General features: G+C 39.5%; 2 protein-coding genes across 2 annotated transcripts; one reads left to right on the forward strand and one right to left on the reverse strand.

Moving 5' to 3' along the window:
* Nucleotides 1–773: 773 nt before the first annotated feature.
* LOC147863494 (24-methylenesterol C-methyltransferase 2-like) lies at nucleotides 774–2,288 on the forward strand. Its single transcript, XM_087320180.1, has one exon. It carries the CDS (start codon nucleotides 783–785, stop codon nucleotides 1,929–1,931), a length of 1,149 nt encoding a protein of 382 aa, XP_087176306.1. The 5' UTR covers nucleotides 774–782; the 3' UTR covers nucleotides 1,932–2,288.
* A 3,440-nt stretch (nucleotides 2,289–5,728) lies between these two features.
* LOC147863495 (putative E3 ubiquitin ligase SUD1) lies at nucleotides 5,729–14,805 on the reverse strand. The gene is made up of 10 exons (XM_087319253.1): nucleotides 14,537–14,805; nucleotides 9,394–10,074; nucleotides 8,260–9,006; nucleotides 7,962–8,173; nucleotides 7,576–7,872; nucleotides 7,341–7,498; nucleotides 7,097–7,260; nucleotides 6,871–7,017; nucleotides 5,826–6,719; nucleotides 5,729–5,776 (listed from the first exon to the last, which is right to left on the reverse strand). The coding sequence occupies exons 1-9, from the start codon at nucleotides 14,789–14,791 to the stop codon at nucleotides 6,084–6,086; spliced, it is 3,297 nt and encodes a 1,098-aa protein (XP_087175379.1). The 5' UTR covers nucleotides 14,792–14,805; the 3' UTR covers nucleotides 5,729–5,776; nucleotides 5,826–6,083.
* Nucleotides 14,806–17,091: the final 2,286 nt, after the last annotated feature.

Raw genomic sequence — 17,091 nt, forward strand, 5'->3', positions numbered from 1 at the left:
TAAAGAAATTTGTACGATCATGTGTTCTGTTTTTGTCTGGCTTTGGAAGCCCGGACATTGTTGACGTGGTGGTGTTGCCCATATTTATCCGCCCCCAACTAGTCCGCCTTGGGATTGTTTTACATAAATATTTCTACCTTTAGAAAAAAAAAAAAAAACATTCAAAATACATATGTATATGAAGAAAAGCAAAAGAAAAAGCAAGCAATCGTGGACCTTTAGATCTTATAAGATCAACGGTCCGACATTTTTGCCAGCTTTATCACATACATACATACATACAGAAGGAAGCGATGGCCAACTTCATCTCTTCTTCTTCTTCCTCCTCACCCTCTTCTTGAAACCCTAATTCCGGCTGCACAAGATGCTTCCTCCTCACAGCCACCCTCTTCCACTTCCCAAATGTCCTTCTTCACAAACCCTAATCCTTTCTTTCCCTTCCTAAACTTTCTTTCTACCCATCACAAAACCCCAAATATTTTGTGCTTGCTGTTCAATCCCCCTCCCTCCCTCCCTCCCACACACACACACACACACACACACACTCCCCTTCAGAGCGCCTAATTAAATTCCTGTTCGGAAAATCCGAATTTCTTCATCAATTTTTTGCCTTCGCAAATCTGAAACTCTCCCAATTCGAAAACCCTAATTTGGCAGGGGGAACCACGCCCTAATAATTTCCGATTCTTGGTATTTGTTAGTAGCACAAATTAGAATAAATTTAGCAGGCCAGGGTCCGTCCCCCCCCCCAAATAAAATAAAATAAATAAATAAAGCACATTATGGATATGATGTCGTCGTCATCGTTGTTCCCTTCAAAAACGCTTGTAGAGTCGTCGTCCAACACCATGGCGGTAGCGGGCGTAACCGTGGTGGTGGTGGGCGTGGCGTGTGTGTACTACCTGCTGTTCGTGGTGGGGCGGGCGGAGGTGAAAGGGAAGTCGGCGGTGTCCCTGGGCGGGGGGTCCATAAGCAGGGCCCACGTGGCGGACAACTACAAGGAGTACGCCGCCTTCTTCGAGCAGCCGAAGCAGATCGAGGCCCCGGAGAAGGTGCCGAAGGTGGTGGACACCTTCTACAACCTGGTGACGGACATCTACGAGTGGGGGTGGGGGCAGAGCTTCCATTTCTCGCCGTCTGTGAAGAAGACGTCGCACAGGGAGCAGACGCGGCTCCACGAGGAGCGTGTGGCGGACCTCTTGGGGTGTGGCCCAGGGGACAAGGTGTTGGACGCAGGGTGCGGGGTGGGCGGCCCGATGCGCGCGGTGGCCGCCCACTCGGCCGCCCATATCGTGGGCATCACCATCAATGAGTATCAGGTGGGGCGCGCCCGGGCCCACAACAAGAAAGCCGGGCTCCACACCCTTTGCGAGGTGGTGTGCGGGGACTTCCTCCACATGCCCTTCCCGGACACCACGTTCGACGGCGCCTACTCCATCGAGGCCACTTGCCACGCCCCCCGCCTCCGAGATGTCTACTCCGAGATCTTCCGCGTCCTCAAGCCCGGCAAGCTCTACGTCACCTACGAGTGGGTCACCACCCCACTCTTCGATCCCCATAACCCCGACCATGTCCACGTCATCCACGGGATCGAACACGGCGACGCCCTCCCGGGCCTCCGTACCTACAAACAAGTCGGCGATATCGCCAAGGACGTCGGGTTCGAGGTCCTCGAGGACCGCGACCTCGCGTTGCCCCCCGCCGGCCCTTGGTGGGATCGCCTCAAAATGGGACGCTTCGCCTACTACCGCAACCATGTTGTTATCTCGCTCCTTTCGTTCCTCGGGATCGCCCCCCAAGGCGTGGTCGATGTGCACGAGATGTTGTTCAAGACGGCCGACTTCCTCTCCCGAGGCGGCGAGACCGGGATCTTTACCCCGATGCACCTCCTCGTTTGTCGCAAGCCTTTGTCGGCGTCGTCCGAACAATAATCTCAAACAAATGTTTCGCCTTCTTACTTAATGGATCTTCTTCTACGGAGAGACAAACCATTCCCTTCTGGGTGTGTTTGTGTTGTGTTGTGTTGTGTGTGTGTGTGTGTGTGTGTGTGTTTCGGGGGAGAGCGTGGGCTGGGGGGTCATTTTTCCTTGGGGGGCAGGCACCACACGCATGCACAAGAAAGACATAGGGGATCTTATCTCTTATTTCATGTAATGCTACTTAGTAGTGTCTCATTTTGGTGGGGGTCCTCCACAATGGCTTGGGGCTTTCAAGGAATGCAATATAATGTGCATGAAATGATGTTCCTTGCACATTATTTTCAATTAATTAAATGCAATTTCTTTCCATTGCAAAATCAAAATCAAAATCAACCGAACTAACAAACAACCGACGGATGGATGGACGGACATTCAAATATATTATGTGAGGCCAATATATTTGAATGTCCTTTTTGGCGTTGGGCCGACACATTTTACCACAAACGTACGCAGTCACAAATCTGAATGTTTGGGGAGCACACAATACATTATGTCGTGAATGTCTAGCCTCTAGGCCATAATTTTGACACAAATGTATGAAGTCATAACTTTCAGTATTTTAAGGTTATATTTGGGGTAGAATGATCGATTTTAATGCTATCTAATGTTCTATCTTTATTTTTGGAATGCCTAACATTCCAGTATTTGATATGATATTTCATGATGACTTTGTAAATTACTGCTTTTTCAGAGTAGCTCGGATGCACATTCATGTCATTGTGACCATCAAACATCACTATGTACCTACTTTTGCCCTTTACAAATGCTTTTCAAAAGCATATTCTTATAAGTTCCTATTGATGTGAATTAGGATTCACATTGCTTTTTGTTTAAGTCGTGAAATACTACTATAGAATAGCCTTTGTAATGATATGTTGACACTGACATGTGGAAAAGCCTTGACGAGCTCGTGGCCAACTTGGAAATGCACATATAGTTATTTGGAACCAATTGAACGCATCAAGAAAATCTCAAGTACGAAGGTACCATTCCTTTATGTGTTTATGCGTAACATACATTGGTGTCTATGCATTGCATTGTTTGCATTTAGTCGGGCAAAATATACACATCAATAAACGAAATTAGTAAATGAGAAATGTCCTCGATAAACCAACAGACTTTTGCAAGCACGAGAAACTAGCGCCCCCCTCGTTTCATTATAGTTCAGCCTTTATCATTACAAGTTACAACTCCAAACAAACTCTATCAATGGAGTGCTACTATAAAACAATAGGATTTCAAGTTCTTTCTTTAAGCTTTTTACATTATTATCATCCATATTCATTGTTAAATCAAGTATAGCATCAATGTCATTGCATCCCAACCTCATTGCTGAAATTAGAGATGGCAAATTGTAAGCTGATCATAATCTCTTTCGACGAAACCCCAACAACATGATCTATTTAACCATAACCAACGCAAACCTTAGCTACATGACCCACAAATTAATCTAAATGAGAGGCAACAATCACCAAATAGTAGATATCTTTCCCAAGGCACTTAGAGTGAACATTATTTGGAACAATTTTCAACAACACTTGGCCTACACCCCCTTGATCCACCAAACTTGAGGAGTGAAGGAAAACCAAGCTCATTGTCCATATAATAGTACAACATAGTTTGTGTTGAGGGGATATTTTATTTTTATTGAATAGGGTGGATCTTATATGATATTTCGACAGAATAGAATAATCTATGGCTCCACGGATTGAAATCTTGATAGAGCTTGGTTGTGTGTGGGACAATGTCTTTCTCGCATGGATTAAGCCTTCCACTCCATTCTAGAGGACTGTGAAGGGTTGCCTTCTATTGTTGCTATGGTTTCCATTCTGGATGTTGATCTACACATGTGGTGATTATTCTCTCTCTCTCTCTCTCTCTCTCTCTCTCTCTCTCTCTCTCTCTCTCTCTTAGGTACAACCACACGATTGATAACACTTTAATCTCTCATGAGAACCGCAATAAAGTAATACGCCAAGACATATGGCAAATTTACACTCGCTATAAATGGATCACCCCACAAAAGCCACTCCCATCTAAAATGTTGTACTATAAGGAACACTTCATACACTTCTCTGAGTTAGGTTTTATCACGCGGCCAAAATATCTAGATGTATTCTTACCACATGCACTAAGGGTTGCCATTGGACAACTAGAATATCATCTCACCAACTTGAGATTGAGAATGGTCGTACTAATGGAGTCCCTAGGGAGGGAAGGATATGTAGGTTATGTCACATAGAGATAGAGGATGAGTATCACTTTACATGCAAGTGCCCAATCTACGCCGAGATAAGGGCAAAATACCAAGACATACTTGGTTCCTCTCCCACCCTCCCCAAATTATTAGATACTCTAGATATAAAGAAATTAGGCAAATACATTCTAGAGCTAAAACAACACAAAGAAAATAAGTTACAAAATGTTGACAATAATGTTGCTAATGTTCACCAACATGTAACAAATGAAGTTTCTTAGGAATAGGGGGAGCCAACAAATGTCGACACACTTGCACCACTCGGCCTTTCCCTTGATGAGGCAGAAAACCAAAGAAGAACCAGACGTCCTCGGGTATCGAGTTTCAAAGCAACTCGGCGTGGTGTGGAAGCAATAATGAAAATAAGGGAACGTGAGCTACACCGCCTAGAAGCCATGGCTAGGGCACTCTCTACATTGGAACCACGGGTCACACCCACATCAAAACCCTTTGACCCCCCACTTCTTTTCGAGAGGCTTGGGTGGAAATAAAATTAGGATTAGTGTAAAGTCACTTCCTTTATCGAGTATACCACGTATTGTACACTACTAGAACTCTTTTAGCTTAAGTTCTATGTTTACTCTATTTTATTTTAGTTATGATGACTGGATAAATACTCATTTTGTTGTAAACCAATTGTCTCATGGGCCAAATTTGGCCTTAAAAGACGTTAATATATCTTTCTTTCTTTCTTTCTTTCTCTCTCTTTCTTTGTAATTTGCATAAGCACATGTCATATTACCGAAAGACTTGATGAACTCACTACCCATCCAAGGGTATCACAATCACCATCCTACATTTAACTCCCTTCCCACGAGGATGATAAGGCCTCTTCAAATAGCATTCTACCACTAACACTTTTGTTGTCCACTATTCTTGCCTATTAGCTCTCATGCATGCCTAAACATATTGGAAATACGAGAGAAGAGTGAAAGTGAGAAGTAATTACATTATATTATAACACTACAAATTAACATGGAAAGTTGAAAGACAGTTCTATATTACAACACATACAACACATATTTAAGCCACTCAGCAGCTTAAATATGTTTAATACTTGTAATGACTCAATCACTAGACCACTTGACTTGGTATCCTCTCCATATTTAAAATAGCCTTCAACCCTAACAAAGTGTTCTTCATTTCCTACTAATTTACAAACATGACCTTCCAATTGTTACATATCCCTTAGTCTAAACAACAATTTACCTATTATTGGCTTTAGACTTCTATATTGAGTATAAAAGAGTTTAACAGTTGACATAAGTTGTTATTCTCAAGGATTATGCTCGATAAAAAAAGCCCACTTGATTTCAGCCTTTAAATAAAGGTTTTATCCCTCACAAGCCTAAACATTTCCATGTTTTTCCCATGTCATAATACAAATCATGCAAATGATAATATACAATCATTTTCTCATGTATTCATATCTCATCACCAAGAACGGCAAAGGAATAACATCTATATAAAAGAAAATAAAAGAAGCTCAAGCCAGCGAAAATGGTTCTGAGCTTTATATCTAATCTGCACTTCATCGTTACTTAGCATTTTGAGAGCAGCATAACATCAGTCAGGGACTAAGCAGATACATTTTGAGAAGCAACAGGTTCATGGTATACAGTTGAGAGGCAATACCATTTGAGGTATCATTGAAAGTGAAACATGAATTATGTACCATAAGCATTGATAAAGATTTAGTCTAATTACGCTGACTTACATGATGAGTATATACACATGTATAAGAGGAGCATACTCGGGCATACAAATTTAGTCCAAAGCTTCAGGACTCGCATATAATACAAATTTGGGTTATTACGTAAGAACCATATATTTGGAAGTTTCTAAGTTCATGCAATGGAACTGCTAGAGGCTACTAAGTTGCTATGCCTTCTTCTAAGCCCCAACAAAACTTGATCCTTTTCACATTCCTCGATACAGTTCGTAGAACTTACAAGTTCATTTTCTTGCTCCACATCCACTTCATCTATCAAAATTTCATTGTTTGAGTTTACGATGTTTGGTATAGACCAAGAACTGGTCTCCTCATTACAGCCATTGGCATCTGGTTGATTAAAAGTAGATGAACTCAAAGGTGCAGTTTTTTCTTCATCTTTTCCACCACCATAATTATGTAGCCTCTTGCCAATAAGATATCGATCGTCGCGTATGGAATTATGGAGCTTAGAAAGCCAATAGTGTAGCCTTTTAACTCCATACCATGTCAACCCAAGCAAAAGGCATCCGGACCAAGCAAAACGGTAAACGGCTGAGTTCACAATAAGAGGAAATCCCAACACTGGAAAAAAACCCCTTGCAAAGACGTATGGAACACAAAGAGCTGTCAAAAGCTTCACAAGAATGGGTAGAACAATGTCATGCATAATCCAAAGACCCTGAAGACGTGTGAAGCCATCAGCCTTAACTCGTTCAAATTTTGTGCGCCAGCTATCATCAACTAAAGGGGCTATTTGACCCAACATAACCTGTTCAGATCAAACCAAACATTGATTATCTGCTTTCAAGGGCAAAAATTTCTCTTTTTTACATTTTCATTTTCTTTCTTGTTTCCGTTTCCGCTTTCACTTCATTTTCGTTTTCTTTGGAGATGGTTAGGGAGAGGAAGAGGGGACTTACCAGCCTTGTCCAGATCTTCAGAAATACCAGGCCCAAAGCCCAATCCTGGTACAGAAGGAACATAGGACTCTCGTCTATCGGAACACGCAAAGGAATTACAACCAACAGCTCGAACAGCAGACCAATCAACACAGGAATCACTATAATCTGTAGGACATAATACATCCTATCAAATTACACAACTGCACAACATATAGAAATTGCTTAGCCAAATACTCAATTTTACCCAAAAAGTTAGAATCAGTGAGCTTTTCCATATGATCCCAGTCCACTTCATTATCTGCAGGAGGAGAATCTTGGCATTGTGTGTTTTTAGATAATTTACAGCATACCCAATTGCTGCAACAGTTGCCCAAATGACATAACATCCAATGTTAAAGGCATATAAATCTGCAACGATGGAAGGCCAATTTCAAACATGGTTGTCCACTTATGAAACTATATACTGAAAACATAATCACTACATATACCATTGCATTTTACACCATAAATTATTGGGACGCTGGATATTGAAGAAAATATTGCTCGACCAAGTGAAACAGGTACCAGCATCATAGAAGAATTGAAAAACAGTAGTGTAATCCACGCACCTACCAAAAGAAGCACTATTCGAAACACAAACATGTACCTAATCCAAAAAACATAAACGTGTGAATTCCTTTTCTTGAAAAAATTCCTGTCCATTTTGTATGACGCAAAACCTACTCTTCAGAATCATTTTGATGATCAATTTCCACCCCTACATCGTTAACAGGAGCTTGCAATTGTTCAATACCATGCACAGGTACCTCTTGGTCATGAGGCCCCCTTCCCTGATCATTTGCCTCCTCTCTTGGTGGAAGTAGGAAGTCCAAAAGTCCTAAAGCCCAGCCCATCACAGAAAACCAATAGAAGAGAACAGTTTTTAGAGTTGCTTTTGGTCTAAAATGCTCAATTGCAAATGGGATGCAAATATGGAATACGAGCATGTCAGCCGGTATTTCAGTAAATGGATCAGAAATTCTGCATCAAATAAAGAGCAGAAATCTCATCAGGATACAACTGCCAATTTCCATGTGACAATCATCTATAGCAAGGAAAATTCCATTTACCTAATATCAAGTGGGAATAATGATGGAGCTACCGATAAAGCAAGTTTGAGCGGTAAAAATATCAGCATCACTATAAGACTACCATAAACTAGCACAGAGAGAAGAACTCGGCGAGCATGCTTATGGATTGGATCCTCAACTAAATCATGAAAAGGATTATAATTTGGATCAGCTGGATCTCGCAAAAAGTACAGTACCCCAGGCTTAAGAACCTACAACGTGGAAAACAAAATATCATTGCTCATTAGTTACCTTTGAGTTCAATTCACAAATTAGAAAATATGAACTGGCAACGTACCTCTCGGAGTAAGCTCACAAAGATGCTAATGTGCAGCATATATACAATTCCAACAAGCCAATGCAAGAGAGAGCTTGTGAGAGGTGAAGCCCAAAAGAAGGCTACACGATTCCCTATCGTACCACCAAACATGCTGAGAGTGCAAATATCTAGCCACCCGCCACATAGCAGGGGAAAAACTCCAAGTTCTACAAGCAAGAGGAAAGCAACTTTGAACATCATCATTATGTACTTTAGAGCTGCTATAACTTGTCTTGCCACAGTAGGTGCAGCTTCAGCCAGAGAAGTCACTCTTTGAAGTCGACCTATAGCAAGTGGCTCTCCTCTCATGTACTTGATCAAGGCTCTGACTGCGAGGTGGAAACCAACTGTTGCAATCACAACCATGTAACCTGCTGCCACAGTCGTTGCATCTGAAAACTTCAATGATGTAGCATCTATACCAGTTTCTCCCATCTGCATTGCAGACGATGTTTTTGTATTGCTGTCAAATAGCATTTTGAATAGGGATGAACTCCCTAAGATGGAATTCTCAATCTCAGACACATTCACCAGGCCCATTTTAGTTTTAATGTTTTGATTTGAATCAAACATACTCAAGCTTGACGAGTTACTTCCAGATGGTTCAATAATTTTATCGTATGGTCCTATAAGGGTCAGCAGAGATGCCAGGGACAAGACTATACGCCCTAGAGTGAAAGGGAGGAAAGCCACGAGACCAAGGAAAATCGTATTACTGGCAAGCACCTACAAAGACATTATTATTATTCCAAATCTAATATGAGAAAAAAAAAAAAAACTTTAAAAAAGTACTCTCAAAATTGCTTTTAAAGTCATGTTGTTTAGGAAAAAACTCTGAAATACCCCAGACTTTTTGTTTATTTCCTCAAATGACCCTAATTTTTCATTATATCCCCAAAACCTTTGGGTTAACCCCCAAAAGAGCCATTGCATGGTCAATTCATCCCATTTCTTCAACATGTGCTATATGAACGACTGTATGCTCAATTCATTTCCTCTTTCTCTCTTTCGCAGGTTAACCAAAGGCAGTTGGGAAAATAATGAAAACTCACAGGTACTGCAGAATACAAAAAAACTCAGGGGTATTTGGAGTTCTTTCCTATTTTACTTAACTGTAAGTGCATTCTCCAACAAGTGGAAAACGGGACCTTGCATTCCAACAAGCTCATCAAAAGGCACATCATCCACATCATCTGCACCATCAAACATTTGCTCAACATGGGCTTCTAGGCGAGCAGCTTGTTGTTCAAGACGTGCAGCCACATTTTCAGCATTTCTTCTTATAAGTTGGCCTGCTCCCACAGCTATACCTTGACCTATACCACCACCTTCTCTATTAGCGACACCTTCTCCACCCACAACTCTATCACCTTCAGCTTGCCTTCTAACTTCTCTTCCCTGAACATCATTCTCCCTATCCACAACATGACCACCTAACTCTCTTAAATGACGGAAATATTCTCGTAATGATGTAGCACCAAGAAAGATGAACACGATGCCAGCTGATAATAAAAATCCATGGACACAATCGGTAAAGAGTAAAGTGGGTGTGAGCCGATGAATAAACACCCACTTGGCATCAGAAATGTTTCTAATAAATGCCAACCTCCAGATCCAGAAAGTCATGAAAGGAATGAAGACCAGCCATACTGATAGAACAAAAGACAGTCGTAGGAAGAAATGCATGCTTCGACCTGCCTTGATAGCCAGCCCCAAAACAAACTCATGGTATGAGAGCCTTGCCGGAGCATTCTCAGCATAGACAGGAGAAAAAGCAAAAGGGTGCTTGCAAACCTGCAGTTCCGCTTGTCATATTAAGTTCACAAGAATCAATGGTTCATGTGTCACTATTTAAGAAGAATACAGATTCTTATTAATGCCAGCTTAAAGGCTATAATGGTGCTAATTAACTTACTGACTACATGTAACGAACAGATCATACCCCTGATTAGAAATTGAAGAGAATTCAGTGATATGAGAAATTACAGAACATAAACATAATTTTGTATAATAATTGTAAATGCGCACATATGACATATAACACATACAGATACAAAACATAGATGTTATACGATTGGGCCTCTACATATCAAGCCAGCATTCCTCATAGTTTTGAATTTTACATCATGATTGACATCATAGCATTTCTGCTTCCCACATGTTTCATCGGTAAGTAGCCCATAAATACTTATCATGATCCACTCATAATTCTCCATTAGGCAAGAACCAAAGGCTTTCAAACTATTGCAAAAAAATTCCCTTGAAACATCGACCCACTCCTATCCTACATGTGTAGAAAAATTCCAAAAGGCAAAAAAGCATAGGAAAGACAGCCGAACAGAAGGGATAATTATTGTTCAACAGCTTTAATGGTAATGACTAGACCTACTAACTAATCCATCAAGAATAATAAAACGGAAGAAGATATAAAAATAGACAGTTTAATCAAACAGAGAAGATCCTTGAACCATTCTTCGGTGTTTCAGGCATGGAATTTCAATAATAATGGAAACATCATTAACTACCAGCCAACATTTATAGATGATAATACAAATATCAGAATAATGATCATGAGTGAAATATCATGATATGGTTTAATTACTCCTTGGATCTTACAGCATGTGTGAAGTTGCATCATCTAAATTAGGAATATTCTGGTGCATTACAAAGAGCAATTGGGACAAATAGCTTTCAAAATATTGACAGCTTTGTGCCCAAAGAATAAATAACGCTCAAATATTCCTTGTGTAGACTTAACAGGCAATCAGCACAAAATGATGTTCTTGTATCAAATTGTTAAGTAATGAGCACAACAGTTTCTGGAGTCACTTATTTTCTGCATCTCCACAGTTGGACACAGCTTCAATTTCAATTTATTCTCGAGATTTTTCTTGCAGTGTTTAAAAGTATTTCAAAGATTCCAATAACTATCATGTGTGCTTTTTAGAAGAGAAACAAAAAAAGGTTAGCCAGCAAAATTTCATAACAAATTTATTACTGTTCACTACTTACTAGCCCTGGTATAAGTTGAAACAAAAAACAAAGGTGCAACATCTACATATATATGAATATATATGATATATATGTATAAATAATCTTGAAATTTTACAGTACTTCTAAAATTTTAAGAGGTTATGGACATGTCATGCATATTCACCAGCCCTTTCTGAAAGGGAGGAAAGAGCAAAACCTTTGAAATATGAAATTAAACAATTACAGAAATTAGAAGCAAATGTTCTCTGTCAGAAAATTGAATGTCTACGGGAGTAAGAAATGACAAGAAATTAAAATTAGAAGTTCTTCAACAGAACTCAGACTTGCTGGCTGCATAAATGAGTAAACAACTAACTAATCTACACCTGAAAAGGGTTTTTAAAGTAGCCTAGCTCACTAGACAGGTAACAAAATTTGAAAATATTAACCTTCACCAATACACTTACAAGCAGAAAAATACATGTTGAAGTGGTCACTTTATTAAGAATAAGTTGGAACATGTTTGGTTTATGGAAATCGTTCAAAAAACAGAAAAAATTTAAAAAGAAGTGAAAACAAAGTCCACATTTTGTTGGTCATATGGGAACTAAAAGATTTGGCGTGCGCACATAAAGCACAAATAGACATACCAACTTTTACAAAGAACTGATGATAATGTTGAGGTACTTGTTTCTCAAATCCTCCATTACTTAGGATTAGTAAGAATCTTGCATTGTGAAAATTTCTTTAAAAACTCAGATATTTCTTAGGTATCGTGATGTCAACATTTTTACTAGTTTCAAAATTAAAATGTATGAGATTGATAATTGGGTATTTTCAGGCTAAATACTGATTCAGGAAAAAAGCATACAATGAGAGGTACAAGTTTCAACTTCCATTTAATGTTGGTTAGCTCCTAATGACAGATTAATACAAGAGACTTTGTTGACATTACTTTATTTCCTTCATTTTACTTGCATTGATCAACTCTTTCTTAAATCGCAGACCTTATATTTTTAAGAAGATGCAAAAGAAAAGAAAGAGCCAATATATCCCTTCATTGAGAGATGGTTGATATTCTCAATTTGCCTCTTCAATATAAAACTCTGCAATACACTATTGCTTTTATTTTCTATTTGTTATTTCATTGTTTCACTGGAGTGAAGTGTCTACTATCACATTTTATCATTATCTCAGTTGAATAACTATGTTTTTAATCGAAATAATAGATTAAAGAACCTTGCATTCTTAGTCTGAGACACTAATAATACTTTCAGGGTAATTGCTAATCAGGGTTTCAACTAGCCTTTTTTTCAACTAATGGCTGATGTCAACATCGTACATCTTCTTAGGTCTCTTCTCTGGCTAGCTAAGATGCGAAATTACAAATCCACAAACCACTTTATAGAAAACAAAATTGCAATATGCTACTTCAACCCAGCCTGTAACCATGCTAAGAGAGTGTGCTGTACTCATTCATAACAAAAACCAGAGCTGGCAACCAGTAGTGAACTATAAAAAGGAGGCAATTGAAGTGTTAACAATTTCAAATACCTTCCATTTGGCATATCTAACCAACAAACAAGGAACAGGTTTCTAAAAGCACAGCTCAATACCATGACTTTTAAAGCATAGGCCACTTGAGCCCAAGCCAACGATGGGAGATTAGATTGATAGTATTTGATAGATGTAACATGCAAACTCAGATATATGGATCTGACGTTTGGGGAGGCAGAATTTCATCAAGCTCATGGAATGAGATGGACAATTATATGCCGCCATTTAGAGGTTAGGCGCGCAACCCAGACTGTATAATGGTCCATACTCCATAATGGTTCTAGACATATGCTACTGGAGGAAGGCCAGTAGATTTGTATGCACTTCAAAGAAATTGTGAGTGCAGATTGGTAGAAAGAACGATGCCTGAAAACCACCTCCCTGAGGCTGCATAGGAAATTGGATGCTTATCAAAGAAACCCACACAAAAATTTCTTTCATCCAGCAGGATCCAAGACATTCAGGAATGGTTTGCGAGATGGCCACAACACTGCACCATTCACTTCAATCAATTCTATACATTGCCCTCCTCTGCATCTTGATCTAATCTCTGATATATTGAGCCATGCTTGAATGTGTACCTAGCTCACCTTCAACCTATTCCCTAACGTACATATAGAGAACATTTGGATGTGCACATAGACAAAAAGATATAGAAAGAAGATATAAGTTCACATTTTACTGAGCAATATTGGAAGCCCTTCACATGAAATGCAGAATAGCCCTACATATATCTAAGTTTGAGTACTATTAGAGCAGCATTAATACTCAATCTTGAGAAAATTACTAAGCGTGGCTAGCCAATGCCCAAGCTCACAGCTTAACAGCCCTGACCAAAAAGGTGCAACATGTCATTATACTGAACCGCACATATCCACACAAATTAAAATATAAAATTAGAATTGCTGAATATTGAGCAGAGAAAGAGAAAATATAACGAACACTAACTCAATGTATCAGAGCAGAAGAATATGCCATTTTGGCATGCATCCAATACGAAGATCAAAACAATGTAGTTCAGAAATTACCTTAGTTTTTCATTTCAATTTTCGCATTATATTTTCGTTCTACCATTTTAAAATCCACCACCTACATGGTAATTGATATTTTCCCTCCAAGGATGATAATCAAATCTGTTTATCAATTTCTCGTATCCAAATCCCAGGGTTCTTTCTATATGCCATACAACTGCAAAGTATGATACAGTATTAAGTAGAACAAACACAGTCGTGCAGCTGTATCTTGTGGCATTACACTTGAAAGCAGTTGAACTTTGTTTTCTAAAAAAATCTGAAATTGACCTCAGAAATTTCATTTTAGAGCATTTACAAGTTCTTCCTTCTAGCTATCATGATAAGAAACCAGTTTTCGAACAGAATATCGTGATATCAGTATCCTTTTTTATCTTAGAGATAATTTCGACCGTTCATAGATGTAGTTATGTCATTTCATGTGTCTTTCTCCCCTCCACAACCATTGCATCTTAATGTTTCGAATATTGTTATGTTTAAAAAAGTGATTAGGTTTCTCTTTCTCCTCATTAATCACGTCAACATAAGTTTCAAAAACCACATAAATATACAGTGTTGTTGCACATCATACACATATGGTATGGTAAAGCTTGACAACATTGCCAAATCTAATCCATAGATCATGTTGCCCTTGCAAAGACGTTAGTTCAACTTCTTTCTCTCACATCCAGAATCCAAATTGTGTCTTGTTTTACCTCACACTGTCGCGCATTGCTATGGTCGAGCCATTGAAGGAGGCACTCCTGGTGGACATACTTGATGCTTCCACTGCACGCGCAGGGATAGTAGAGAGGCGATTGGCCTGATGATGTTCTGCAGATGCGACACGCATCGACATCTTCTTCTTCTTCGTCGTCGTCCTCGTCCTCGTCCTCGTCGATTTTTAATGGATCATCGGAGCCCGTATCGCTAGGAGGAATCAGACCTGTGTGATCAGCAACCCTAGCCATTGTTCGAACAGAGAACTACAGCCCACGGCACATACGAATAAATAAACATGTACATATATGTGTGTGTGTGTATTTTTTTGTGTGTGTGTGCCCCTGACGTTTTCTGTTATTCCCCTGTATGCCCTTGGGTCAAGAGTGGAAGAAGAAGGGAGTGTGCTTTCTTGACCAAACCATTATATCCACGACTCGTACCTTGTTTCAATCAATCATTCGAGAAATGAACAACTAACAAACACTCAATAGAGACATGGAGAAGAAAGAGCACCTTTTGTCATGTTTGCTACCACGTCCCAAAACCCCCATGGCATGCCTCGTCTAGATTGTACTATTGTGCTCGAGTAATCTCGACTCAATCCTTCACATAAATTTCTATGCACAAACAGTTTTAGTCTATTGGCCATGGTCGAGCACAAATAAATGTCAGCAATTTCTATTCTCTTATGTGGTCATAGCAAAGTTAGATATTATTTTGCTCTCCTCTCTCTTCTAGAATAAGGTATTTGCAACATCAATGCACAATATGTCGTTGGTGTCTGTATGTATGCATATTTGTACATGTACATGTGTGTGTGTTAGTCTTTAATTCTTCAAAGGAGAAACGATATTAATGTAGTAGGTTTAATTTTTCATCAACCACAAGAATTACCAGTTGCATGGGAGTGGTGTACATCATTTCTACTTTAACATAATTCTTTATGTTAACGTTGTCGATATTCTATTTTGTCCTTTTTGAAATGAATATTGGAATGCAATCACCATTATGGATGGAAGACCCATGCTTTACTCCGTAAAGAAGCTTAAAATCTCTTTTCCCACTTCAACAACTAACCTTGGTGGTAAAGTATTATGAGTGTATGTGTGTGATTTTGGGGGAATCATGATGTTTTATGGATTGCACATATGAGTATATTTGCCAATGTCAACAATAGTGAAAGAAAAAACATTATATGTGGTTGTCTATGTTTGACTTTCAATATAAACAAATTTACATCACTATGAATAGGGGAATATATATAATTTTACCTTAACCACGAGAATAAATCTTATAGTTATTGTTAATATGTTCATTGTGTGCCGAGGGTTCTACTTGTGTGCATGCACTAGCAACCATTCAAGGCATGCACACAATATATCCACCGATGAAAGCATTTCTTCACCATTTGTTTGCTTTCAAATGTAACCACCACAATTACTTTTATTGACTAAAGGGGGGGGGGGGGGGGAAGAGAGAGAGTGTGTGTGTGTGTGTGTGTGTGTGTGCGCGCGCCTGACAATGGTTTGGACAATCTCAAGAATATACGTTTATTGGTTTTTGTCTCCATTTATCTCCTTTCATACTTGATCCGTTCAATAAGATGACTTGACCATGAGGGGGATGTTGGGATGGATATCACCCCCTTCCTTCACTTGCATGTACTTGAGAATAAACTAGTAAAGTTGCTTTGGGGCCTTGAAGTAACCTAGTCTTGTCAATGAGATTTGACCCCTAATGCACGAGCTTAGAGAGAGAGAGTGTGTGTGTGTGTGTGTGCGCGTGCGCCTGACAATGGTTTGGACAATCTCAAGAATATATGTTTATTGGTTTTTGTCTCCATTTATCTCCTTTCATACTTGATCCGTTTGATAAGATGGCGTGACTGTGAGGGGGATGTTGGGATGGATATCACCCCCTTCCTTCACTTGCATGTACTTGAGAATAAACTAGTAAAGTTGCTTTGGGGCCTCGAAGTAACCTAGTATTGTCAATGAGATTTGACCCCCTAATGCACGAGCTTAGAGAGAGAGTGTGTGTGTGTGTGTGTGCGCGCGCGCCTGACAATGGTTTGGACAATCTCAAGAATATATGTTTATTGGTTTTTGTCTCCATTTATCTCCTTTCATACTTGATCCATTCGATAAGATGACATGACCGTGAGGGGGATGTTGGGATGGATATCACCCCCTTCATTCACTTGCATGTACTTGAGAATAAACTAGTAAAGTTGCTTTGGGGCCTTGAAGTAACCTAGTCTTGTCAATGAGATTTGACCCCCTAATGCACGAGCTTGTAATAATATGGCCAACAACCATGGGACAACTCCAATGTCTGTGAGAGGAAGAGAGCACATATAAATAGGAAATGGAGATCCTTTGAATTGTTTTACTGTAACTATCAAGGCATGCATAGGTATGTCCATTTAGATGAAGCATTGCATAGTTGTCCATCTCATATGTTACACCAATATTCATGATCATGCATCCATATATTCAAATGAAACTTTTGACATGCAAAACAAGTGGTACTAAGACATGTGCGCCAT

Source organism: Azolla caroliniana, unplaced genomic scaffold (assembly GCF_043228905.1).
Source record: "Azolla caroliniana isolate FFs.n. ecotype wild unplaced genomic scaffold, voAzoCaro1.0.p SCAF_5, whole genome shotgun sequence".
Taxonomy (NCBI): domain Eukaryota; kingdom Viridiplantae; phylum Streptophyta; class Polypodiopsida; order Salviniales; family Salviniaceae; genus Azolla; species Azolla caroliniana.

What these genes read in the sequence shown, in the direction of transcription:
- LOC147863494 (XM_087320180.1), top strand. Translation starts at nt 783, where the DNA reads ATGGATATGATGTCGTCGTCATCGTTGTTCCCTTCAAAAACGCTTGTA.
- LOC147863495 (XM_087319253.1), bottom strand. Translation starts at nt 14,791, where the DNA reads ATGGCTAGGGTTGCTGATCACACAGGTCTGATTCCTCCTAGCGATACG. An exon ending in GCAATGCGCGACAGTGTGAG is followed by an intron (nt 10,075 to 14,536) that starts GTAAAACAAGAC and finishes GCGGAACTGCAG; the next exon opens with GTTTGCAAGCACCCTTTTGC. An exon ending in TTATGGTGTAAAATGCAATG is followed by an intron (nt 7,261 to 7,340) that starts GTATATGTAGTG and finishes CCATCGTTGCAG; the next exon opens with ATTTATATGCCTTTAACATT.